We start from the raw sequence: 26341 nt of genomic DNA, 5'->3' as shown, positions 1-26341 counted from the left end.
TTTGTTATGATGGATAATTATGTCTAAGGTTTGGTAAATTGTCGAAGAGGATTGGTTAATTGAAGCCTCAACCGATAAGATTCATGAGCTGGCAACAAGAACGTTTATATTCCATGAAGAGCTGTCGGTACCTAAACACATGGTTCGGCTGAAGGAAGTGGTCTAGGATCACACATTTGACCATTGTTCTTAGTTGTACCATGTTGCTTTAGAAATTGAAGCAGAACTTGGATGTTTCACAAGACCAATTGTTATATGTTTCTACAATGGAAAGTCAGACATGGTGCATAATTAACCTGAAAGGCAAATAGTTCTTGCAGAGGACATTCCTACATCTATTGAGCGTGAATGTTGCCTAGGCAATCTACCTAGAAAGGATTGATAGTATTTGAAGGCAAAGATAGAGAAGCTTGGCTTACCAGGCTGTTTGCTCTTAGCATTACTCAATAGCCAAAGGTGAAATAGTTTTCTTTGGGAAATAGACTTGGATTGGATGTGGGTTCATAGTTTTTATGAACTCAATGGTAGTGGTTGATTTAATCAATTCAAGGGTAGTGATTTAGAACAACCTAAAGGGTGGTAGGCTTAAGAATTTGAGAAGAGAGTTGATGAAAGGTAAAAAAGGGGGACAAAATAAAGGGGGAGGATTCAATTTAACATACTTAATTCACTAAAATTTCAGTCGAAACAATGAAAGAACAAGTAATGTAAATTCTAACACATACCAGTTATGAGGAGGAAGAAGATACTTTATCACCCTTCTTGACCAGCTTTATTTTGATTTGAGCTTGGTTCAAGAGACCTATTGATAGTTTTTCATTTGGAACCAAACTCTTACAAAATGCAACCTGCAGGCTTTTTTGGGTGCCTACTATAGGCTGATTAGTGATTTTTCTCCCTTTCTTTTCAGAATCCTAATTAACAAAAAGTGTCTGAATTGCATGTAATTTTGTTTTAAGGAGTATCTGTTCCTTAGATAAAAGATAAATTTAAAATGCAAAAAAATAATGCTGGGTTTTCTTAGCATGTTCTTTATGTTCATCTATTTCCTGATTTTTCTATGTTTCCTTCTTATTTGTCACATGACCCTGCATTTGTTTTCTTTTTATAATTTTAATGTGACTTAATACAACAAAATTACTCAACCCATCTTTCTCTCCTCCCTGCCCCTACTTTTATCTGCTGGTGAGCAATTCAGCAGTTGGATCTGTTGTATTTCATCACAGCAGCGAGACAAATTACCTCATCTGAAAGCCTGCTGTTGTCAGACTTCTTGTCATGATGGTCATTGTGCCATCAAGCATTCTTCTTCAAAGCCATCAAAAGACAATTACATTGTATAGCAGGTATGACATGAGAAAAGGTGAGATTAGATGAATCAGGACTTGAAACTTGATTTTTGATTATAGTTGTCTTTAAAGCTTATGTATAAACATGATTGTTATGCTTTAATTGTTGTTGCTTTGGTTGGCATTTTCACCTGAAATTAGTGGAGGTTAATCATGAAACTGCTTCCCCCCATTAACTAACTTCATATCATAGAATAACTTGTGATGCTGCCAATAGTGGCAAGCGATCTGTGAACATAGAAGAAGCTATCTTTTTTTTTTTAATTTTTGGAAATTGAAGAAAAAGTGGACATGTTTCTTTACAATAATGTTCTTAGTGTCATCTCTGTATTATATTTGGTCTTTAGTTGCAAAATAATCTAGAGGACCATCTTCAGTGCAAGTATGTCATGTACATTAGCGAGAATATAGGTGTAATCTATGTTTTGCTGTAAACCGGAGCATCTGAATTCATAATAACCGTAGACTTTCTTGCTTGCTAGAATGGTAAAAATATGACTTGTTTATTCTCATTTTGAGGAAAATAACGGTTCTGTGTCAAGAATATAAATGTCATCTTTTGCATATTCAAAGGTTTTGTTGGTCAATTCTTGAAGGAATCTTCCATTAGAGACATTGTGAGCTATTGGTAGTTAGTTCTTTATCTTTTTAAATTTTTTTATCAGGACCGTTTGCAGTAAAAAAGTTTGTTATAATAAAGTGAAACTGCTTCCGAGTTATTGAGGTCTACTAAAGTTTTGGCTTTTGGAAGTTCAGATGCTAATTGTTTATTGTAAGAGTTATGTAATATTATTGCACTCCTCTAAGTAATATTTCATGCACTTAAACCATGGTACTGTTTCTTGGGATACCTCAGAACAAACTTGAGCACCTCCGGATGATACATTGTGAACTAAAACATCGATCTTGATAAATTTAAATGCTTCAATTTTTTCTTGCACAATACTTACCATCTCAACTGGTTCTATTGCTTTGTCATTGACCTAAGGTAACCCCTGCAACTCGTAAGTGTATTTCCTTTATTCCTCTTTAGTTTCTATTAACCATTACACTTGATATTATTGCACTCCTTTATTCCTCTTTGATAAGACTTGCCTTTACTCTGATACTTTTACCAAATATATCATTAAACAGCAGCATTCTTAATGACAAAAACATCAGAAGCAAATTTTCAATTAAGAATCCAAAAGTTTCTTATGTTGGTAATGTGGATAGGGAGAGGGGATGGGAGAAAGGAGGGGATTGAACACCTGGCATTAGTTAAATTTAGGACAGTAATGGCCTGTTGGTTGATAAGTAAATATTAATTCTTATTCTTGGACTTTGCTTCTGGAAAGATTTTAATGTTTCACTTCTTGATGGGTTTGACTTTGGAGTTTGGCTTGGTGTGGATGTGTCATAGTATAACATAATGTGCTTCATTTTCTGCCTGTGCTACTTGCTGTTTAAAAAAGCGTCACAATGATGTTGGGTAAACATTTCCTCAGAGATGTCATTTTATTAGGTAAACATGGAAATTACATCCAAGATCCACAATATCTTTCTTATGAAAGTGAAGCATGAATCGGGAAATAGCAATTCAGCTTATAATTTAAGTTTGATGATCTTGGGATTTTATTTTTGAGCAAAGGTGCAGCATAGCTTGGTTTGTAACTCTTTGCTATCACTCCTCTTTTATGCTTTTGCAGCTATACTTTGGTGCCAGTTTGTTCGGTTTCTTTTGGGATTTCATGGTTGGTGTAATACTGGTGAAGAAAATTTCTTTCGGATTGGTGTTGATGGTTGAGTGCCCGATCATCTTCTTTGGGACATGGTTGGTTTTTGTCCATTTAGGTATCCTGATGCTTTGACTCATCCCGATTTTTCGTTCTAGGAAGCCACTGCAGCTTATGTTTCACGTTGTGGACCAATTCTTGCTCAAACAAACTTGGCCACCTGAAACATGCATGGGTCTTGTTTAATCTTGATTGTGTTTCCTCATCATCTGTTCTTGGACGTAATTTGACCAATTATAGCCTATTGTTAATGCATCACTGGGAAATTACTCATGGGGCGGGCCATCTATAAGTGTTTTTTTTGTGTTTTTATTTTTGGTTAAAGCATATTTTGGTGTGTAATGTGTAGTAGGGGAGGATTGGGAGCTCGTGTGTCCAACTTTCAAATAGGTCGTAAGCCTCAGAAGTAGTCTTGAGTTCAATCGGATTGGATGTTCTATAAAACTATGTTGGGGGTATGTCTCACAAAAATTGTGTTGAGCATGTCTCCCCAATACTTAATGGATTCTGAAGATTCAGAATAGAATATTCAACTATTAGGTATAGGTAGAGGGTCTAAGAGAATGCGAGAGGTTAGATGATGCATCATATAATGATTTATCGAAACAATTAATTAGATCTTTGATTCGTAAGATCGATCGATCGATCGTCCGAATGTTATATTAATCTGATAAATTATTTTGGCCCATTTGTTGAGATGGGGTGGTCAATTGTCAGACCAAATTGCATTTGTTTTTCTAACACCTGTACGTTTATGATTGGAGAACCGGATTAGGTTATCTACCCAGGACCAAGATTTAATCCAAGGAAAAATCATCGCAACACAATCAATCAATCCTAATTAAACCTAACTTCAATCGATTTATACTAAGATCCACACTTCACCCGATTTCTAATTCCATATAGAAGGATTTGCTCTAGCATTTAGTGGGGTTGTGTGCAGACCAACTACTACCCTCCACTAATCTAGCTTGATTCGGCCAACTCATCTCTAACGCCAGACTTACCTTCAACTCCAAAAACCTAAAATAAAAAAAAAATCTTAATTATCTATCTTCTTCACTTTATGTTATATAATCCTTTTAATATTCAAAAATGATATTTTCTAGAAAAGACTCATAAAATCTATAAAAGCCTGGTCCAAAATATATTAACACAAGCACCATCTTGTATGGTCCATCATAGATCTAATGCCCATCTACATCGGAGATCATTAATTAAGTGTCGAGCAACGATCATGGATCAAGAATATATTCTATTATTTTTGCTGTCTTCCAATAAAATATACAATGTCAAGTTTTATATGATTCATGTGTATATAAATATAAATATATATTTGGGAAAGGCTTTAAACAGGTCAATATGGCTGGGGCTGATGCAATTAATTCTCGTGGAGTCTGAGAGTACAGCTCGGCCTTCGTAAGATATCTGAACAGAAACGATTACAGACTACGACGATCCGTCAGCGAATGAGAAGATAGGGAGGACCTGAGCGACATCAAACCCAGAAGGCCTCAATAAATTGACGTCGTCTCGCGTTCTGAGATCTCCGCCGCACAAATCCTCGATCCCTCCGCCGTCACTCCTTTCACGTCCTCTTCCTTACACCCATCCGTATCAAGAGCCCCTCCGAGCCCTAATCCCCACCCCCCAACTGATCTGCCATAGGGCTTTTCTTCTCTGCATTTTGCTGCTGCCTACGAGGTGCGCACTTCTGTTACGGTCGCTTTGCTACCTTCTCGGCAAAATTTGTTTCAATAAGAGAACACCGATCCGATCACATGAACCATTGTGGGTTTGATGTGGCCTTTTTTATCCCGCGATCATGTGTGCTTGGTGGTGGTCTAGATGGATTTCGAATTGATGTCTTTTCTCTTCTCTCCGAAAAGGATGACAGAAAGTGTTATTCCCTGTGAAAGGGAATGGAGAGATTTTTGACGGAAAGAACTTCCAGAAGTTCATATATGTTTCTTTCCTGTTTTGGTAATTTTAGTTCGTGAATTTATAATGTTTGTATAGGATGTTTCTGTTTATGAATATGTGCCGAATACAATCCTCATAAAAGAGGATGATGATGTTAGCAGTATAGCGGAGGGATAAACATGATAAAAATTGAGCCATTTTACTTATTATTAATTAGCTTTTTTTTTTTAAATTTCATGAACGAAAGTTTGTTTCTTTCAATTATTTACCTAAATGTTTTGATTATTGATGTTATAGATGCTTTTTCTTCTGAAAATAACAAAATGACAGGTTGGGTGGGGCTATTCCCTCTGAAAGATTCTGCACTTTCTGAGAATTGGGTCACACATCATTTGCTTTTCTCCAAGGATGAATCCGTATATTGTTGGCATTTTCGTTCCACTTATAGCTTCACTTATGTTCCGAAAATCGAATAATGGAAAGAAAAGAGGGTTGCCTGTGGATGTTGGTGGAGAGCCTGGATATGCAGTTCGCAACTACCGATTTACTTCTCCAGTGGAGTCTCTTTGGGAAGGGGTTACGACGCTGGCTGAGCTATTTGAGCAATCCTGCAAATGCTTCGCATACAGGCCTTTACTTGGATCTCGAAAGCTTATAACAAAGGCAATTGAAGTAAGCCAAGATGGGAGATCCTTTGAGAAGCTTCATCTGGGAAGCTATGAATGGGTTAGTTATGGTGAGGCTTTTAGAGCTGTCTGCAGTTTTGCATCTGGTCTAGTGCAACTTGGCCACAAAAAAGATGAGCGGATTGCCATTTTTGCTGATACACGAGCCGAATGGTTCATTGCTTTACAGGTGTTTTTTCTTATCTGGAAAGAAAATATTTGTTGCATCTGGAACATGTTCATGCTGCACGATGCTCAACCTATGTTGTCCTCCTGTTGATCATAGTGGAAATTTTTATTTGTTGGAGATAAAAATATAGATTAGATAGCTTATTTTGATCATAATTTTGCTTTAAAAATGGGAAATTAATAGGTGAGCTATGAGATTAGCATGTCATCTGTTTAAAAGGATCTATGTGTCTTGAGCTGTTGATGATTATCTTGATATTGGAACTGTAACAGTTGCTTAATAATTAATACTAAATGCTAAAGTCTTACCTATAGCATTTAACTATGGTAAAAGAATCTGCACACCTTTTTTGTTTTATATCTTGTCAAAAGATTGTATGTTAGCTCCCTAACACAATTGGTCTATTTTCATAACACAGGGTTGCTTCAGGCAAAATATCACAGTTGTTACGATATATGCTTCATTGGGGGAGGATGCTCTTTGTCACTCACTAAATGAGGTTTGATCTTTCAAGGCTTATTTACATTTAAATCATTGTTTTCCTCTTATTTGATTTTAATAATTCTACAGTTTAGTCTTGTAGAAAATGACTACCAGGCATTTCATCTTTATATAATTCTTTTGGTATGTTTTTCTTGTGATTGCTTAGTGTATTCTTAAAACTGAGTATGCAAGATATAATTTTACTAATATTAAGAAAAGGACTGAGGATGTAGTTAGCTAGGTGAACAAGTTCTTACAAGTAAGTTTTAAGTATCTTAGATGTATTTTTAAATAAAATAGAGAAGTTGATTAATATATTCATAGAGTAAAATTTAAGTGGTTAAAGTGGAGAGGGGTGTTGGATTTTTTGTGATTGTTGAGTGTCTTTTAGATTAAAAGATATATTTCATAAAAAGTTGCTAGGCCAACCATGTTTAATTATTTCGTGTGTAAAGGGTATAAAAATTTGTGAACTTATATTGGTTATAGATGAGAATGTTGAGGTGGAGGTACAAATTTACTATGTAGGATAAAAAAAAAAATTGTGAACAATTAGGTGTGGCTCCAAGCCTCCAAGCATCCAATAGAAGGTAAAGTGAGAGAAAATTCTTCAGATGGTGCAGGCATGTTTAAGTACCGTGGTTTCAAACTTTCAATTAATATTAGTGGCGTGACAAGAGAAGACTTTATTATAAAGTAGAAATGATTAAAAGAGATATGAGTACTCCCAATTTAACTTGAGATATTGCTTTTTATAGGGTTCAATGTCAGGAAATGGTTTAAGTTAACAGAGAGAAGATATTCTATATATTATTTTGTTCTTAGGTTTTCTATCTGTAGAGAATTAGTTATGATCTATTAGTCAGGAGGCATCTCTGATTTCTAATGCTGCAATAAGCTATTAGTGAGATGGCTTTTGTGATGTTTGGGCTTTGTCTTTTCATTAATGTAGCTATTATTCTATCTTCCGTTTTAGTTCATTTACGATCTAGAACATGCAATCAACTACTTTCAGCATTGAGGTAAAACCACACTAAGATTTTGGATCACACCGTGCAAACATATGGAACAGTAGCTGGTTATTCTTAAGTGATGTTATGATGCATAAAATGTAGATTTATATTGTGTGAAGTGACCCTACTTAAGTTCATTCAGTTCCATCAATCTTTTTCTTCATCCTCACGGGTAACCATGCTGATGATACAAATTGCATTTTCTACATGAATTACTTGTCTAAGATTAGATGGGGGGAGTGATAATCTCCTTTCTTTACATGGCATTGTTTTGATCTGGATGACTTCTGTATCCTTGATGACTAATCTGTAACCACTAAATTTTTTAACTTGAAATACATAGGTCTAGAATGGCTATCTCATTCTGAGTCTCTGACACTAGTGTCTTTGACTGGGGGGAACATTCACAGCTTACAATAAAGTTACCCAGTATTTCTGAGTGGTTCTGCAGCATTTGATGTACATTTGTCTGAAATTTGAATGATCAATTCTTTACCTGTGTGAACTGAATGAAAGATAATCATTTTAGCTTCTTGAAATTGCTCAAAAGAAATGCCATTTTTATGAAATTCCAAATCACATCTTCTAATCTCTTCCTTTTCGAAGGATGCTTATGCACCTTGGACTTCTTGGTTAGCTTGGTGGGCAAAACCCCTGAGCAAATACAAAATGGTGCAAGAAAATTTAGATTTGATCATCTCATCCTTTTCTTAGTTCTTGGTAGTATCTAGCATTTTTTAAATTATGCTTAGTTCTTTCTTATTATTGATCTTGCAATTTTTTTGATATCTTAATGAGCCAGTTTAGTGAACAATTATACTGCACAATGACATGAAAATATACTAAACATATTATAATCCTAACAATAAATACAGCATTATTTCGACAATGTGGTTATATATGAATTTTGTTTCTTAGTATTTCTTGTCAATGGAGATGATCATTTTGTTTCAATCTCTCGCTTATTAATTTGGTTTTCGATTGACCCAGACAGAGGCATCGACTGTAATTTGTGGACATAAGGAACTTAAAAAACTGATTGATATAAGTCGACAATTAGACACTGTAAAACATGTTATTTATATCGATGAGGATGGGGTTTCAAGTGAGGTTTCACTGGCCAAGAAGAGTACCAGTTGGATGATTGCATCATTTGGTGAAGTAGAGACAATGGGCAGGGAAAAGCCTGTGGATGCAGTTCTGCCTCTTGCAGCTGACATTGCCGTGATAATGTACACAAGCGGTAGCACTGGTCTACCAAAGGTTTGTTGAACTCATATATAAGTATTGTTATTACTATCAATTGCATTGGCCTAAGCTTTGTCTTTTGCAGTTTGCCTGCATGTCCTCAATACACAAGCGGCTTTGTTGTTGTTGTTGTACAATTGTGGCAACTGAGGGGTTTATGCCATAAAATTGATCATACTAAATGGTAGCATTTGTTTTGTTGAGTTCTTTCGATTCAAATGCTATCCAATCCCCCAGTATTGTTCTTTATTCATACCTCCAGGAATGGAGTCTGGAACTAACTCTGATATATGTTAGGATCTGATCTTGACATGCCCATATCAAGTGGCTTATCTTTCTGTGCATTATAGTTATCTACAAGTTCACCTATTATTATTTCATTAGGTGAGTTATTGCCATGTAACAGGGCATATGTCATATACTCTCATGAGCAATGCCATACATGAGATATTGTCCACTCTTGACAGGGACAGGTGTGGTATCTGTTAGACTTCTTTTGAATCTTGTTCCATCCTATTATTCAAAGATCCTTTCTGAAAAGTCTTAACTTTAATTCCTTAAAAAATAAATGATATGTAGTCTAATTTTTATCATTAAAATAGTACTTGATGTAATCTATTGAGATAAAATCAACCTTTACAACTTCAAAGCACTAGTTGGCTTCTCCTTGTGTTTGGGATGGACAGTCAGGATTGCTGGTTGCTGGAGACCACTTAATTTGATATCTTGGTATACAAGTGTATCTGTTGGAGTTTTATTGATCTCCAGTCAATTCATTTCAGTTTTTGAACAAAATTGATCTAATAAGTGGACTAGACCGGTTGATATTTCTGGTTCTCAGTTTTTCAGATCCAAACAATTGGTCCAGTTTGGTTTTTATGACTACGCCAACCATGGTTATTTGAGCGTCGGATAGATGTAGTAAAACTCCATATTGGTTTTGCTAGAATCAGACGAATTGTGCATCATAATAGTTTGCATTGGTTTGGTTGAAATTTCCCTACATTAATATATAGGATAGAATTACAGAAGAACAGAAGCATGAATCCCGATAATGTAATAAATGCAAATTTGGCCATCATAAATAAAATCACAGGTTTTTGAATTAAATGAAAAACCAAAATTTGATATGATAGCTTACTTCAAATATGGTGGTGATAGAAGTAATTTGATTTTATATTGACTTATCTAAACCTGCGGATTTTAGATGATTGATATAAAAGTCACTGACAATGGAAATCCTCGAATTAAAGGATTCAAAACACAAGATGAACAACCTAGGAGGGGAACAAAATGAAATACTATTGCCACCAGCAGACACACAAAGGCATAAACAAACCAATGAAGACACTTATGAAGCATACTCCCGGCTTTCTACTGATACATCTGCAGTGTATGTTTACATTGCATGTACCTGCATATATATCGTTGTACACACTACCTCTGTGCTAATGATTTGTGGTCTCATTATTAAATTTAGAATGTTGATTGTTGATGTCTCAGAAATTTTGTGTGTTGCTTATCTTATGCCAATTCCCTTTATAATTCCTTCAGTTTTCATGCAGGGAGTAATGATGACACATCGCAATGTTCTAGCTACAGTTTCAGCTGTTATGACTATTGTTCCTTCCATTGGGACTAAAGATATATACATGGCGTACCTGCCACTAGCCCATATTCTTGAGTTGGCTGCAGAGGTGCGGGGCATTAGATATGTTTACCTCTAAATTTAAACACGATCCACATCATAACTTGCTGACGGTCTAGTTTCATTTATCTGTTCTTGATTCAGTACTAATTTTGTGTATAATTCATATGCAGAATGTAATGGTTGCTGCAGGGATTGCTATAGGATATGGATCACCTTTGACTCTCACTGATACGTCAAACAAGATAAAGAAAGGAACCAAAGGTGATGCTTCAGTTTTGAGACCTACACTGATGACTGCTGTCCCTGCTATCCTTGATCGTGTCCGTGATGGTGTGCGGAAAAAGGTCTTGACTTTTCCTTGCATAGAATATCATAATTTCTTTGACATGGTTTCCATGAGACTAATTATCTTGTATTATGTTCTTAATGCATTTCAGGTTGGTGCTACGGGTGGGTTATCGAAGAAATTATTTGATGTTGCATATGGTCGTAGATTAGCTGCTATTAATGGAAGTTGGTTTGGAGCGTGGGGTTTAGAAAAAGTTTTGTGGGATTTGCTTGTCTTTAGAAAGGTTCGAGCAGTTTTGGGAGGACATGTACGATTTCTACTTTCCGGTGGTGCTCCTTTATCTGGTGATACTCAAAGATTTATCAATATATGTCTCGGGTTAGTATAACCTTTATATCATTTCTTTACGGAACACACAAGTAAAATAAACCTGAATTTTTAAGTCCTGGATGCATAGATGCAGTTGCAGCTGCTTTGATTCTGTTGTAGGTTTCACAGATGCTGTTATGCTTGTTAAGATATCTGAGTGACAGTTCCTCTGCCACTTCATACATACAAAGTACTGCACAAACCTTTTTTTCTGAATTCTAAAAATACATTTTGATGATCAAACTTATTAAATCCTTTAATTGATGTACATCTGTATTCTGTGAACATCTCTTGGTCACCTAACATTCTACCTCATTCTAGACTGAGAGTGTAGTCAATATCTGTCACCTAATTTGTAGAAGATTTATATTTGTTTACCAGTCAGTTGGATGCTTGAATGTCACTGTACACTATAGTGGAGAAATACATGGGAAATGGCACCATAGTGTAGTTGAGAAGTGTGTTTTAATTTCTCACTTCTGGTTTCTGTATTATGTTAATAGGATATAACTCTGGGTTCCATTCTATATATGATGCAACATTCAAATGTTGAACTCATTATTTTGTATGAGTTGTATTTCTTCATTAGTTTTATTGGCTTCTTAAACTTCTCATTGAAGTTAAAAAAGCTAGTTCAATTGTTTTTCTGACATGTTTTTCTTTAATAACCTTCCACTATTGGTGTCCTTATGTCTCTCATTTGTTCAGAAAGCATTTAACTTGAGTGATGGTAATGCTTGACTTTTTAGTGGGACTCCAGTATGAAACTTCAGTTTTAGCTAGATGGACTTGATGCTTTAACTTCACCAGACAAAGCAAAATTGATTTTGAGAGTATTAAATGAGTGTCAACCTGTAAATATATGAAATTGAGTTTGTTTAAATATTTTTTACCGAGGGCAGGCTATTTTGGTTGAGAGTGGACATTTGACAATGATACTTCTGGGAAGTTGTTTACTTTGGAATGTTTGGTTGTTGAAAATTAGCTTGGTGCTTACTTTTGCTTGAAATTTTGAAATTTTGAAATTTTGACCACTGTGATTTTCGAAGTGTGATAGGACCAATCATCAAAGGAGTCAGAAGATGGAGGTGGGATAAACTGCAATCCCCTAACTGATATTTGCAAATTTGATGAGGGACAAACTTGCAAATTTGATAGTTTAAGGACTAATACATATTAGTAACGTTTTTACATATTGACTTTCCTGAGAATATAGAAGAAATTATATAGTGAATGTAAGGTTGTTTTATGGTGATGTACATAGATAACTCCAATATACTATAGCATCCTCACGTATCAGAATTTTAGATAATAATGTGATGTAACATCTAAAAGATATTATATTAGAGTCATTTTATCTTTGCTTGATTTATGATTTATTATTTAACTCAAGATTTCTGCCAACTAAATGGTGGGACCAATGATCATTTTACCATTAATTTGAATTACAGACAATTCAGTACTTGAAACAATAAACTATAAAGCATAAGTTTTCATTCTTGACTTTCTTGACAAACCATACAATAACTTTTGAAAGACAAGTTTTAGAAGGTCAATATTTCCTGTAGTAATAATTTTTTGAGTTTGATGTTGGTCATTTATGAAATCTAAACAGGCTCTAAATTCCATTGGTCGAATTTATCAACCAAATTTTCTTGATAGACCTGCAGGTTTCACTACTAAAAATAGCAACACAAGTTTTTTGAGTGTCTTAGCAATTTATTCATACCCAAAATATACAAGAAACTAGCTGAAGTTTTTGGTTACATAGGCTACTTTGAAATTATTCATAATTTTTTACTACATGGTGCTGCAAATGTTTTCTGATTCATTCTAGTGTGGCATCTGGATGTTAAAGCATAGAAGTGCATGAGTGGCATCTTGGATTAAAAGTGGATTTTTGAGATTTGTTTCTTCAAAATAATTCCTAGACACGCTAGTTTGTGACAAAATATTCTTTTTCCTGTGCCAAAAGCCATGGCTTTTCTTAACCACATATAAGTATGTCTGCTTATCTGATCAAATTTGTGGATTCATATGATAATTTTAGATAGCAAAAGCCATTCTCACATTCAAGTGGATCAAAATACATTATATTATTATAAATCAAAAAAACCTATTGCAATTTTTATATTTAGTATTATTGGATTTAAGATTTTGGATATTTGAAACTTTAATTTAATATCATTGGTAGCAACACATTTTTAAAGTATGGTAAAAATCCATTGTTTCTGAGTTCTAGATTTCTTGTACAAGTACCATTGTTTGAGGTTTCAGTCCATTAACCAAAAATAAAAAGTAAATAAATACTGCCCTTTATGATCAAGTATCAGTCTTTGGTCGCATCGTTAAATATGGTCTGGCACATATTAGTTCAAATCAAGGATCGTAATTTCGTATCGTACCGACATTTTGAGCTTTGCTTGGTACGGTACGATATAGGCGTATCGAGCGTTATGCTACGGTGTAACACTCGGTACGTGTGTGTGTGTAATATAAAAAAATTAAAAAGAGGCGTATTGACACGGACTTAGCTGGATTTGCCTAAGTCGTGCGGTACCCTTGCGTGTCCGTCCGCAAAGGTCAGCCTCCCCGAAGCCTCCCATTGTCCCTTAGGACCAACCAAAGAGAGAACGGGTTAAAAAGAACGCCTCAATCGGGATCCACAAGCAGACATGTCCGAAAAACACTTTATAGATAATGCAAAATACAAACAGACTTTACAAGTTCTGAACAGTGGCACAACAAAGGGTAAAATGGTCCATTACAGACCGAAAAGCTCTCGCACGTGTCCACATGACACAACATTTATTTACAAGCCTAAAGAGGCCACCAACCCAACTAAAATGGGACTATTAAGCCTTCGGCCGCCCCTTTACATGCTGTACAAGGCATGAACATGCCAATAGACACGGACATATATAAGCATTACATCAAATACCTTGTTTAGAAGTTTGTCCGTGACATTCTCCCCCACTTATCCCTTCGACGTCCTCGTCGAAGCCTTTGTGAACACTGCAACTCTTCGCCTTTGCTAAGTCTTCAATCTTCTGCTCCAGCTGCAATGCGCCTCTTGGCTCCCAGCTGCTCTCCGCTGCTGTTTTTGAGTCGTCGAACCCTTGATCCGCTATGCTGCTTCAACTCGCCAATGACTCTGACTCTGGTGTGGGGTTGGCTGAGTTGTGTTGATCCTCGTTGATTCCTGCGGATCCACCAAATGAAGGACAAGACCATTCTTACTGCGCCAGTTTCTCAAAATTTCCACATGTTGCTTGAACTGGGTGGATGCTTGTTGGAGCTTTAACGAGCATCGCCTCGCAAACTTCTGAAGTTTTGGGTCCTTCCTCCACAAAATCTGCTCATTGACTCTTCTTTCAGTTAGTTGTCACATCCAAGTAGGTTCGCATCACTTCCGCTTTCGATTGGCATTTCGTTGGAAAATGAAGCGGACAATCTACTCTCAGTAGCACTGATCACCGTTGGTGAGGATTTGACAACTATTATCTTCCATTATCTTCGAAGGGTCTTTGAACTTGTGCAGAGCTCCTCTGCTGGATAGATAAGAGAACTGGGGTACTCGGTTTCGCCCATTCTCTTAAGAGTTGAGAAGGCAAAGGTTACTTGACTTTGCCCGCCTTCTCGAGATTGTACTTCATGCATCGAGCTGGTTACTGGCCTTCGCCTGCTCTTTGCTCACACTTCTGAAGCACTTGAAGTGTTTGCACTCCTTGCGTTGAGTTAGCTACTGTGATTCACCTTCTCAATGCCATTGAACTTCTGGAATGCAGGAAGTTTTCACCCCAACTTGGAGTAATTCTCTGATAGATGAGGTCGCCTCTGGGATTGTACCGTCTTCTCCATCAACCCTGTCGCCTACTCTACTGAGTAGCAAAGGTACAGCACCACGTACTGCATGCTTCGTTCCTTGGTCGTGCACTCTTGCATGACCCGAAGTCCTTCACTTACGGCTATCTTGATGAGAAACTTGTTGACACTGGTCTTACGAAGTTTCTTGGCCTCTGCCCTTCAGCCTTGTCTCGGTACTTGGAGATTGCCTCTGCATGCTCCACCTCCTCGGCCCCTTTCACGACCAAGCGCTCTCCCTCCGTGAGAGCAAGGGATCAATGACTTTACGGAAGTCCCGCCTCTGCGGTACCATGGCGCTGCCATGCCCATGGTCCTACTATCCGTCGCCTCGCATCTGCATCCCTTTTCTTCACGATCAGTAGATATGTCTCTGTGGCACTCCTCTGAGTCCACCTCCATTCTAACTGATCCTTGAATTTGGGTAGCTAAGTCCCTCTGGACTCGTCGTCGCTTCCTCGCCCCTTTCGACCCCCTGCTTCAACACCTCTGTGTTTTCCAAGCAGTCCATTTGGTCGATGGAAAGACAGACTGCAACTCCCATGCATGGCCTCTGCCATCACATTGTAGGGTTTGCACCGATTCTGTTCTCCTTAGCTTCCTTGGTAGCAACGTTCGCTTACTCGACCTTGTCCTCTGACTTGTCGGGCTCCCTTAAGCGAATATGAGCTCTGGAGCAGTCCAACTCTCCAGCTGCTTCGATCATACCTCTGCATGATCAAGTCCCTCCCATGGGACTCACTGGTACTTGCATTCGAACTTTTCCCTTAGTGGAACACAGCCCCCATATGCTGATGACCAAGGTTTCCATCCGATGCAAAATTCGATGCACGCCCGGAAGACCCGCCTCTGCGGTACCATGGCCTTCACTCCTTGAATCCATATGATCTAGTCCCTCCCGGGACAATGTCGTGTGTGTCGCATTGCCACGAACTGTTCCACCATGATCCGCTGCACCATGTCGCCTCCTGGTGACATCTCCATTGCATTCTGATCCTTGTGGAATAAACTCGAATTGTGAACCCTCCATGTGTGGCCTCTACCAATACATCGCAGGGTCTCCTCCACCTTCGATTTTGTTCGCTCCTTTGGCAATCGACCTTCATCCACCCACTCTTGGGTCACACCTAGATGAAGCACCGCTCTAGGACAGTCCGTCGCCTAGTAGCTCCCGAAGTCCACCGACTTCACTGTAATTTGTGCACCATTGTCTGGATCCTGGGCCTCTGCCCCTACCAGCACAATCTCCGCTGCGCACCGCTTCCTTCATAGCAACTCGAATGGCAACACTGTGGCATATTCTTCAAGAGTACCCGCCTCTGCGTCCTCTTGCCCCGTGCTAAGGCCTTCTGAACCCAACTTCGCCTCCGCAAATTGAGTCGCCTTAGTTCCTCCATCAAATGCTTCTCCAAGATAAGGTGCATGTGCCCCGAAGCTCCCTTCGTCTTTGGCACCATGCAAGATGAGTCCGCTCCGTCAGAATGAAGGACCCATGGAACAACATGATCCTACTATTGCCTCTGCAAGAGTTCATGTCCTTGACCTCTGTCTAAGGAAAGCACTGTGCCTCTGCTCCACGTTCCAACTTCTATGTTGGCTCCCTTCATGCGGCTTGGGTACTTCGCCAAGTTACGCCCAAGTTGCTCCGCTCCTCGTTTTTGCATTGAGCCGATGGTGGCCCTCGTGCCCACCATTCCACGGGTCAGCCCTCCCTTGAGTCCGATCTCCACATCGACTCCAAGTGTGCCTTCATTTAAGTTGCTTTAGGTTGCTTCCCCACTTGATCTCGCAATGCATCCACCAATGCATTCTCTCGAGCGAGATCATGCGACAACTCCTCGCCGCTTGCTCAGTCCATCGAGCTTCGTGGAGTTGTTGTTTGTTGAGGTACTCCTCCTCAACATGTGAGGTCCGTCTCACATGATTCTCCCTCTGGAGAGCCGGGACTTATCCCTCCTGGATAACTATCCCGTTGGAGCAACATCTCTCTTCGTTTCGGAGACCACCATCCCCTTGGACTACTCCGATCTGCTGAACAAACTGTGCACTGTTCTGCCTCCTGCAAACGCACTTGCTAGATTGCGACTCCATGTCAATACAGCCCCCGCTGCACCCCTCAAGGCCTAGCAACATGCTGAACTCGTTGCACACTTTAGCCTCCGACGGACGTATCCTTCACATGCCGAAGAGAAAGTTTCAATGCTCCATGGCGTCGAGTTTCGGTCGCCTTGGGATGGCCACGAACATTCCGTCGTCCGCATACAAGCCCATGCATGAGTACCAAATTCTTCGAGTTAGCAATTCCCCTCACCTCTGTGAGCTTTGCATAACTCTTTTGGTCGTTGAGCAACTCATTCCACCTTGCATGGTCTCATTCTTGCCAAGCGCCTCGCTTGCCTAGAGCACCATCAAGTATAGTTGTCAACGTTGAGCCGTAGCTCAAACTCAGCCATCCCAACCTTTGTGCGCTCCAAATTCTTCCAAGCTTGCCTGTTCTAGTGGTGCCTCTTGCGCGAAGGGTTGGCCATTCCTCTGAATGCCAAGATCAGATGCCCGCTCCTCTGAGCGACTCTTTTCCCTACATCTCCATGCCCGTTTTCCCTCAAACGGTCGCGCGTGTGCTGATTGCCCTCAACGCAGCCCCGCTAGGTCCCCCACGTTTGCATGTCAAGTGTTTCTATGAGTGCTTGTCCCGCTCTGATACCATATGACACGGACTTAGCTGGATTTGCCTAAGTCGTGCGGCACCCTTGCGTGTCCGTCCGCAAAGGTCAGCCTCCCCGAAGCCTCCCATTGTCCCTTAGGACCAACCAAAGAGAGAACGGGTTAAAAAGAACGCTTCAATCGGGATCCACAAGCAGACATGTCCGAAAAACACTTTATAGACAATGCAAAATACAAACAGACTTTACAAGCTCTGAACAGTGGCACAACAAAGGGTAAAATGGTCCATTACAGACCGAAAAGCTCTCGCACGTGTCCACATGACACAACCTTTATTTACAAGCCTAAAGAGGCCACCAACCCAACTAAAATGGGACTATTAAGCCTTCGGCCGCCCCTTTACATGCTGTACAAGGCATGAACATGCCAATAGACACGGACATATATAAGCATTACATCAAATACCTTGTTTAGAAGTTTGTCCGTGACAGTACGTCGCCAAGTGTGTGTGTGTGTAATATAAAAAATTTTAAAAGGAGGCGTACGCTGCCTTGGCGATGTCGCCTCCCTTTCTTCTCCTCGTCAGGTCAGATGAGGAGAAGAGTGCGATCTTCTCCTCATCTATGGCATTCGGCAAAGGCGTCGAAGGTTACAGACGTCTTCGGCCTTTAACTAAGAACGTGGCAAAGGCCGTAGGCGTCTCCAGCCTTTGGCGAAGAAGAAGCCGAGCTGCTACCTCTCCGTTACCTCCTGGATCAGGATTGTTGAGGGAGGGTTGGTGTTGAATCGGAAAGCGTCGAGGTTTCCCCGATTCTCCCTCTTCTTCCTCGACCCTTCTTCTTCCCTCGTCGCAGCTACGCTGATACCGCCCGATAGCGGGCGGTCTGAGTATTAGTCTACTGGTGGACCGGTACGTACCACCCAGTATGGGCAGTATCATTCGAAATTAAAATCCTTGGTCCAAACAATATCGGATTCCTTGATATTTGATAAGTAAATAAAAAAACGAAAGAGATGTAAAGATACATCAAGAAATATTAACCAAAATAATTTTCCATGGCAAGGAACTATTGAGACTGCAAATGAAGTTGACCCTTGTAAACACACAACATATTTATTCTTTGTTGTAGATAATTTGATTCTTTAGCTATGAATTGTTTCACTTTACAGACATCTATAGATCTATAGAAGCTTGAATGCCTTAAACCTTGTAATTGACCTTCTCATATATCTGCCAGAGCTCCAATAGGACAAGGATATGGTCTGACTGAAACTTGTGCTGGTGGAACATTTTCCGAATATGATGACACTTCTGTTGGTCGTGTTGGTGCTCCACTTCCATGTTCATATATCAAGGTAATAAAGAGTAAACTAGTCCATTGTTATGAGAAGTGAAGACCTTGAGGACATTGGTTGTTTGACTGGTGTGATATATCACCTTTTTTTTTTTTTTGTCTAAAATCAGATGTAATGTTGTTCTGGTTGCTCCTTTTTATCTTTATTTGCAAAATTTTTCAGAGTGCTTGTTTAAGATTATTCTTTTAGTTGCAGTTAATAACAATTTTGCCATAATTTTATAGATTTGTGGACAATAGCCATCCATGGCATTGATGTTACTACAAAGTTTGATTTACTAACCGCATAAAATTTTGTACACCTATTCATGATATTAACACTTCAGATATGCTGCTGTGGCTGCCAATAGAAGTCAATGTTTATGAAGAAAAGTTCTTTCAGAATTCCGTGTAGTTATCTTTAGTCTTTGCTACAATCTTTTTTACCCGAATGCATGATGTAACCTCATTCCTGGTGCTTACTCTTTTAACCTTTGCGTATGAAAACCTTGTCATCACACACTTGCTTTGCTAATGAAATTTGAGGGTTTTCTATCTACAGTTTGTTCCACCTAGGCTCATTTTTTTATGCTGTAAATTATTTTATACCTTCTCAGACAACTTTTTTTTTCTTGTCTATTTAAAGTGATAACTTCGGAGTGAACTCCTATGCTGAACTAATTTAGACTTTTATAATTCTATTAGATCTTGCAACTTTAAGATTATTTCTATTGATATAACATGGCATCAGTTATTATTCTTTAGGTTAGGGCTCTAACATTTCTGTACCATATAACCATGATTGTTGAAGAATTCATTGTTCTATCAAATGCACATAGGGTTTCTTGTTGGCTTATGCTTTGCTGCCGATCTTTAGTGATGGCTTGTACCCTTTACCAATCCCTTTTTCCCACAATGTCCATGTTATTTTGCACTATTTTCTGGTATCAAAGTCAAGTAGAACCTCAATGGTTCAGAAAAGATACTTTCCTGAAATCTTCTTCTGCATTAGATACAAGCAAATTTATATATTAATAATTACTAAAACATTCAACAGTATCCTTATCCTCTTTAGCTACTTTGAAGTTGCTAGCACTGTTGGGTTCTAAAGTTCTTTTGCATCACTATTTTAGAAAAAGAAAACATGTGTCCATATATTTACATAGATCTCCATAGGAGGTTTTTTATGGATAGTCAATGACTAATTTATATTACCTTAAGTTTAAATGATCTCTTACATATTGTTATTTGTTTTTTTATATCAGTTGATTGATTGGGCAGAAGGTGGATATTTAGTTACAGATTCACCAATGCCTCGTGGGGAGATTGTTATTGGTGGTCCAAATGTTACACTTGGGTACTTCAAGAATGAAGAGAAAACAAAGGAAGTTTACAAGGTTGGCACTTTAAATATTGCTTGTTACCTTAAACACGGTCTGTTTGAGACTAATCAGGTGCCTTAATGTCCAACTGACAAAAGGTTGATGAGAGAGGAATGCGGTGGTTTTACACTGGCGATATTGGAAGATTTTACCCTGACGGTTGCCTAGAGATCATTGATCGCAAAAAGGATATAGTGAAACTTCAGCATGGTGAATATGTCTCTCTTGGAAAGGTAGGACTGTTCATGTCTATTGGTTAAATTTTCAGTTTTAGCAAACTTACCTTCTCTTTCTCAGGTTGAGTCTGCTCTAATCGTGAGCCCCTATGTGGACAACATCATGCTGCACGCTGATCCTTTTCACAATTTCTGTGTGGCACTTGTTGTTGCTGCACCCCATGCCTTAGAAGAATGGGCTTTAAAGCGAGGAATAAGTTACAGTGATTTTTCAGATCTGTGCCAAAAAGAGGAAACAGTGAAAGAAGTGCATGGGTCATTGATTAAGGTTGGTGTCCCTTTTGCCCTTCCATCTATGATACATACGCAAGTTTTGTCTTTTTCTACCTGAGTGATTCATCTACTTCAACTTCTTGGAAGATATTTTCTGATTGGTTGATTCTGTTTACCAAAAGATGTCTTTGTGTTTGGAACGGTAAAAAATTTTGTCGAAATATCTATTCTTATATAGTTTCATGATCTGAAACGATCATAGAATGTTGTTTTCACATGTAGAAACTGTAAACCCTCTCTCCTTATTCTGGTTGGTTCTTTGCAACCTATGGTCCTTACAAGTTATGCATGTGATTTCACATTGGAAGGCTCCATCATATAATATAAGATCAGCTTGTAGCTGATCATCGAGTTCATTGAATCTGTAACTCTCGACTCTGATGCCCATGAGGTCCATCCGGACAACTTGGACAAACAATGTATATACCGGGTGGTATTTGATTCTAATAGCTCAATCAATAGTCTTGATACAAGTAGAAAACAGTGGACTGATTATTAGTTGTGTTATTTTTACTTTACAGGCAGCAAAACAAGCAAAATTAGAAAAGTTTGAGACGCCAGCCAAGATAAAGTTGCTTCCTGAACCATGGACCCCGGAATCTGGTCTGGTCACTGCTGCACTCAAGCTCAAGAGAGAAGTTATTCGGAAGGCGTTTGCTGATGACCTTGCAAATTTATATGCGTGAATCTGAGTTACTTTAAGAGAGGAGGTGCGTAGAGCTGCACCTATTTACCACGTATTAGAAATTTTATGTATTTACCGTGAATCTGAGCTGCACCTACCACCTATTTACACAGTGACAAAGCTGGGCCATTTCTGTGTTTTTCTTTCTTTTTCTCTGTGAATGATGCTCCAGAAACAATGCTACGAAGGCCAGCGATGAAAGATCATTACTTCAAAATGACCCCCCTTTTTTTTTCATGTAACAAAAGCCTCTTCTTCTTTTATTTATTTATTCTCGTAAAGCATGCATGCTTTTATATCCTAGAAGATAAAATTGCTCTTGGCCTTAAGCCTTCTCGGTCGTCTATCTACGTCCCATCTTGGTCTGTATGCTCCCGTTATTGTTTTTTCTTGTTTGTCCTCAGCATGATTTTTAATTTTGCACCCTAGTTTTCATTATCGTCCCTCGCTTGTCATCGTCCTCACTTAGACAATCTGCAGGAGAAGGATGATCAAAAGAGGTGGGGGCGGAGATTAAAGGCTATTTCGTTTTTTGTTTTATTGAATACAAGGGATGACAAGAAAGAGGAGGTGGGGCGGAGACCAAGGCCAATTTTACCTTGTAGAGTCAATGGCTGTTCTCTGGGAATAAATAGAAAAGAGAATGCTAATAAAAAAAGAGGATGCTGATTAAAAAGAAAAAGAATGAATAGAAAAAGGGTGCTAATAAAAAAAAGAATAAATAGAAAAGAGGATGCTAATAAAAAAAAAAAAGGATTTTGGCTGCATGTTGCCACCTTCATAGAGCAGATTAGCTAGTCTTGCAATAATGGATGACATGGCACAGGTTATACTTTCTAATAATATGTGCCCTCTTCCCCACAGACTCGACATAGGTGGCTGACAGGCGAGGTCACCACCCACGTGCCAGGTCTGTGGGAGGCTAACATCCTCTTACAATGTGTTCTTGATGGAATCTTAGAAACTGTAGCTTAAATCTCTGTGACTATTATTACAGATGGAAGATTAACTTCAACTTTATGACAGGTTAGCTTAAGAGTTAAGATAGGGGTGCTAATTATTTGTCAGACGTAATCGTCAACAGTTCGATACATTTTGGATACCATAACACGTAAAGAATCTTTAGTGACAAGTACAGCGAAAACTTAGAATTGATGTTTGATATAAATAGAAAATGAGCATGTAACACATACAACTTTTGTTTCTCACTCGGCTCGAGATTGGCCAGCACGAGAGGAGAGGATGATGCCGACGATAAGGCCATATAGCGCAAGGGCTTCGGCAAAAATGAGGATGAGAATCATGCCTACAAATAGCTTTGGCTGCTGAGCGTTGGCCCTGAAACAAAGAAAACGCCAGTTATCATCAAACAATGAAGTTCAAAATTAATCGACTGCATAGATTATTAAATATACAGCACGCTAGAAACTGATTTAGATTGCATCAACAGAATTTTTAACATGCTTCAGGAAAAACACAATTAAAGTAACCAATTAAATGAAAAAAAAAGGGAAAAGAACAAAGAAATGGTTGTAAGATTGCAATAGGAGATTACTATTTGCACATCTTTTTTTTTTGTTATTTACAACCCCATGTTAAGAATTTTGAATATTCCTAAGTTATTCCTTTGTCAAATAGACATATATACCCTCGATTTATAATTTAATTCTAATAAAATATGTTTACTTCTTACTCACAATCTCTTCCTCCCCCCACCCCCCCTTTTTTTTTCCTTTTCTCTTAATCATTGGAAATGACATAAGATGATGAAAAAAAAAAGGCAAATGATGAAATGCACAAACTGAAGATCAAAGAGGAGGAGGTGAGAAATAGTTTTTGACGTTTATTATACTGATTTAATGTTATGTACATTCTATAATAAGCTCAAAAGATAGAATCTTCAAAGTTAGTTACATTAACTCAGAAGATGTCATGTTCCGAGCCTTTGGAAATTGTCCAATAGGGTGCACGGGCGATGGGGAGAGCTAGCGACAATAGAGGGCACAACAAATGGGGGCCGTGGGGAAGGAAGAAAAGAAAAAAAAAATGGTAAAAGCAAAATTATAGGGGTTATGAATAGTAAATTATTATTTTATTAATTTATTAAAAGATTGAAAATCATAAGAAGGAGGCTATAAATAGTAAGGTCCTTAAAATATCATGTAGAATACAATTAAGCAACGAATGAAATCTAAATTACAATAGATCGAGAATATGATGTGTAACTTTCTGAAATATGATATTTTGATCGTCATGATGTTCCACACGTAGATCTACATAGGAAGAAGTTGGGTTCTTCTTTTCTCTTGCTACTTTTCTCAGGACATTGATGTAGTAGGGATCCATCAGGGAGGTGAGACAAAAGATCTCAAATGATATTATGGGATTCCTAGGGTCCTGTCATTATATAAGCGAGAGTACAAGGCCTAGGAAACGATAATTAAGAGAGTCTCTCCCATCAAGATTATCTTCTAAGATTTCTTAAGATATAAGCTTCTTTTCCATTAGTCAATAACTTTAATCAAAATCCAGTTAGATCTATAAAATCTAATAATAGTCTCTCGAGCAAAATCACAACCATATGTTGGAGCATAGGTCAACTCTAAAGAAGATACTGATAGTAAATTACCACCCACTTCATCCACAATATCAGATATCTAAGTCATAACCACTTGTCTGAGATACCTGAAGAGCATATTGGGAGGAGAATACATTTCCTACTGTCATCGTACCGAGGAAAGTTGTCTTCGACACTTCAGTTAAGGTTAACTCAGAGTACAATCTGTTTCAAGTACCTGTTCAGAGGCAGTAGTGACATAACAGCAAATCACATTGGCAAGGGAATGAGCCACTGGTTTCTGATGAGGTGAGTCTGACAAAGATGAACCATCTTCTCCTTATTGGATTGCAAAGGAGAAAAAGAAAAAAACTTATGAGTCAACAAAATCAATCAAGTTGTGCCAATCCATCCAATTTTTGACCAATTCTGGTTGAGTCAAATTGATTTTGGATGGTTTCTCACAATAAGACAAGAAATCAGTTAAAATCAATTGGACCCCAGCCAATCCTAACGAACGGTATCCTTATATAATCAGCTCCTCAATTTTTGTTTCACTACCCTCCTAGCCCCTACTTACCTATTATATGATAGTTCTCTGCTAACATCACTTTGTGTACCTCACTCATTTCCACCTTTACGATAACATCGTTTTGATGAAATTTAGTGCTCGAGTAGTGCTCAATGTGGTGCAGTTCTGGAGAAAAATAATGAAAGTGATACATATCATGAGGATCAAATGCGTTGGCCAAGGATCATATGAACCAATCAGACACTTAATCTAAAGCCAGGAAATAATAGCGAGCTGCTCGCACAAAGAGAATCAATCTTCCAATAGAATCATGGCTTGAAAACTAAAGCTCATGGACATATTCAATTGACCAGCAGAAACCTAAAGGAGCTTATGGAACGCAAGACAAAAGATCACTCATTTACCTACGTTGACACATACACTTACACACGAGGGTAGATAAATGACTATATAATTAAAGCTCAAGGACCTATCTAATTCAACAGAAGAAATCAGCAAAATAGCAAATGACCGTACGATTCGAAACAGAAACTATAGCATTGTAAAGGTTATGTCTATGCAAAAATGAAAGTGATGACAACAATATGAGTGCATCTTGCATAGAAAATGCCATTTAGGAATCAAAATTAGCAAATGACCATAGTGGCCATAGAACAGATGAAACAGCCTGCTAACTTTAGAACAATTTAGAATACTCATGCTCCTAATTATGGCCTTCCCTGATTTCAGTCGGCACTACGTATCATGAAATAATTATATAGGCCAGCTAATATGTCTAAAGCGTAGATCAAATAAGATCAGATTTGTACACTAGTACGATCCACCTAAAACCAAAAGAAGCAAATCATATTTGTAGACTACTACAATCCAAAAGATCAGATTTTAGACTCCTACAATCCACCTAAATCAGACGAAGCTATTCACCAAATGTACGGTATTTGGTCTCGTATGCCTCCATATATCAACGCATTGCACAAGCACCCTTGAAGACAAATTACCAACAAGTGCTATGATCCAAAGAATCCACGAAAACGACAAAAAAATTAAAATGTAGGAATTCCGAGAAGCAGCAGAAGAAGATCTATACCGGACTCCGGCATCACCGACGATCCCGATAGCCATGCCGGCGGACAAGCCCGCGAGGCCACAAGCCAGGCCGGACGATAGATGCGCATACCCATCGAAGAGGTAATACGACTTGGCCTTGGGGTTGATCCCGGTGCTTATGATCACAGCAATGATCAATCCGTAGATCCCGAGCACTCCAGCCATCACCACGGGCACGATCGACTTCATCACGAGCTCCGGCCGCATAACCCCCATCGACGCCACACCGACCCCGCTCTTGGCCGTCCCGTACGCAGCTCCCATGCCTAAAAAGACCGAAGGACTTCGTCAAAACCACAAACTCCATACCTAGATCGACGAAAAGATGAACGGGGAGAGGGATTACAGGAGAAGACGAGCGCGGCCGCGGCGCCGAGGAAGCCGAAGAAGGGGGCGGTCTCGTCTCCGCTGAAGGTAGACATCTCGCCGTCGACGAGATCGATCGATGCGATGTTACCGGTCCGTACACAAACCGTAGCTTTTTGACCTCGATGGCTTCCTATTTCGCCTTTTATTTGAGTCCGCCAAAAGAAAAAGATGAATCGGATGGCTTGCGGACACTGGTGCAATATTACTGCAAAGCCCTTAAACTTTGTCGTCATTACGAGTATAGACTCGACAACTGCCGAAAGAGGGATGAGATGGCGAGGGCGTTTCCGTCTTTTGAGTGCTTTGTGTCAAATGGGATCAAAGAAATGACCAAATTGCTTTGACTTAATTTTTTTCGTTTATATATTACAAAAAACGAATGG

The 26341-nt window shown here is 38.7% G+C and overlaps 2 protein-coding genes across 2 annotated transcripts; one reads left to right on the top strand and one right to left on the bottom strand.

Moving 5' to 3' along the window:
* The first annotated feature begins 4515 nt into the window (after positions 1–4515).
* On the top strand, positions 4516–21630 carry LOC103995860 (long chain acyl-CoA synthetase 9, chloroplastic). Its single transcript, XM_009416580.3, has 12 exons — positions 4516–4828; positions 5378–5902; positions 6321–6401; positions 8389–8661; positions 10212–10343; positions 10468–10641; positions 10735–10964; positions 18722–18839; positions 20083–20214; positions 20298–20432; positions 20497–20703; positions 21230–21630. Exons 2-12 carry the CDS (start codon positions 5456–5458, stop codon positions 21392–21394), a joined length of 2094 nt encoding a protein of 697 aa, XP_009414855.2. The 5' UTR covers positions 4516–4828; positions 5378–5455; the 3' UTR covers positions 21395–21630.
* A 795-nt stretch (positions 21631–22425) lies between these two features.
* Positions 22426–26094, bottom strand: LOC103995861 (V-type proton ATPase subunit c1). Its single transcript, XM_009416581.3, has 3 exons — positions 25936–26094; positions 25570–25855; positions 22426–22731 (listed from the first exon to the last, which is right to left on the bottom strand). Exons 1-3 carry the CDS (start codon positions 26009–26011, stop codon positions 22599–22601), a joined length of 495 nt encoding a protein of 164 aa, XP_009414856.1. The 5' UTR covers positions 26012–26094; the 3' UTR covers positions 22426–22598.
* Positions 26095–26341: the final 247 nt, after the last annotated feature.

This window comes from Musa acuminata, chromosome BXJ1-8, assembly GCF_036884655.1.
Source record: "Musa acuminata AAA Group cultivar baxijiao chromosome BXJ1-8, Cavendish_Baxijiao_AAA, whole genome shotgun sequence".
In the NCBI taxonomy this organism is placed as follows: domain Eukaryota; kingdom Viridiplantae; phylum Streptophyta; class Magnoliopsida; order Zingiberales; family Musaceae; genus Musa; species Musa acuminata.
The sequence above is the reverse complement of the archived record's forward strand: the minus strand, read 5'-3'. Positions and strand labels throughout refer to the sequence as shown.

Bases quoted from the DNA above. Each gene is read 5' to 3' on its own strand.
- LOC103995860 (XM_009416580.3), top strand. From the start codon at position 5,456: ATGAATCCGTATATTGTTGGCATTTTCGTTCCACTTATAGCTTCACTT. The intron at 6,402-8,388 runs GTTTGATCTTTC...CGATTGACCCAG, and splicing joins TTTGTCACTCACTAAATGAG to ACAGAGGCATCGACTGTAAT. The intron at 20,704-21,229 runs GTTGGTGTCCCT...TTTACTTTACAG, and splicing joins TGCATGGGTCATTGATTAAG to GCAGCAAAACAAGCAAAATT.
- LOC103995861 (XM_009416581.3), bottom strand. From the start codon at position 26,011: ATGTCTACCTTCAGCGGAGACGAGACCGCCCCCTTCTTCGGCTTCCTC. The intron at 25,856-25,935 runs GTAATCCCTCTC...CGGTCTTTTTAG, and splicing joins GGCCGCGCTCGTCTTCTCCT to GCATGGGAGCTGCGTACGGG. The intron at 22,732-25,569 runs GTATAGATCTTC...TCTTTGTTTCAG, and splicing joins GTCGGTGATGCCGGAGTCCG to GGCCAACGCTCAGCAGCCAA.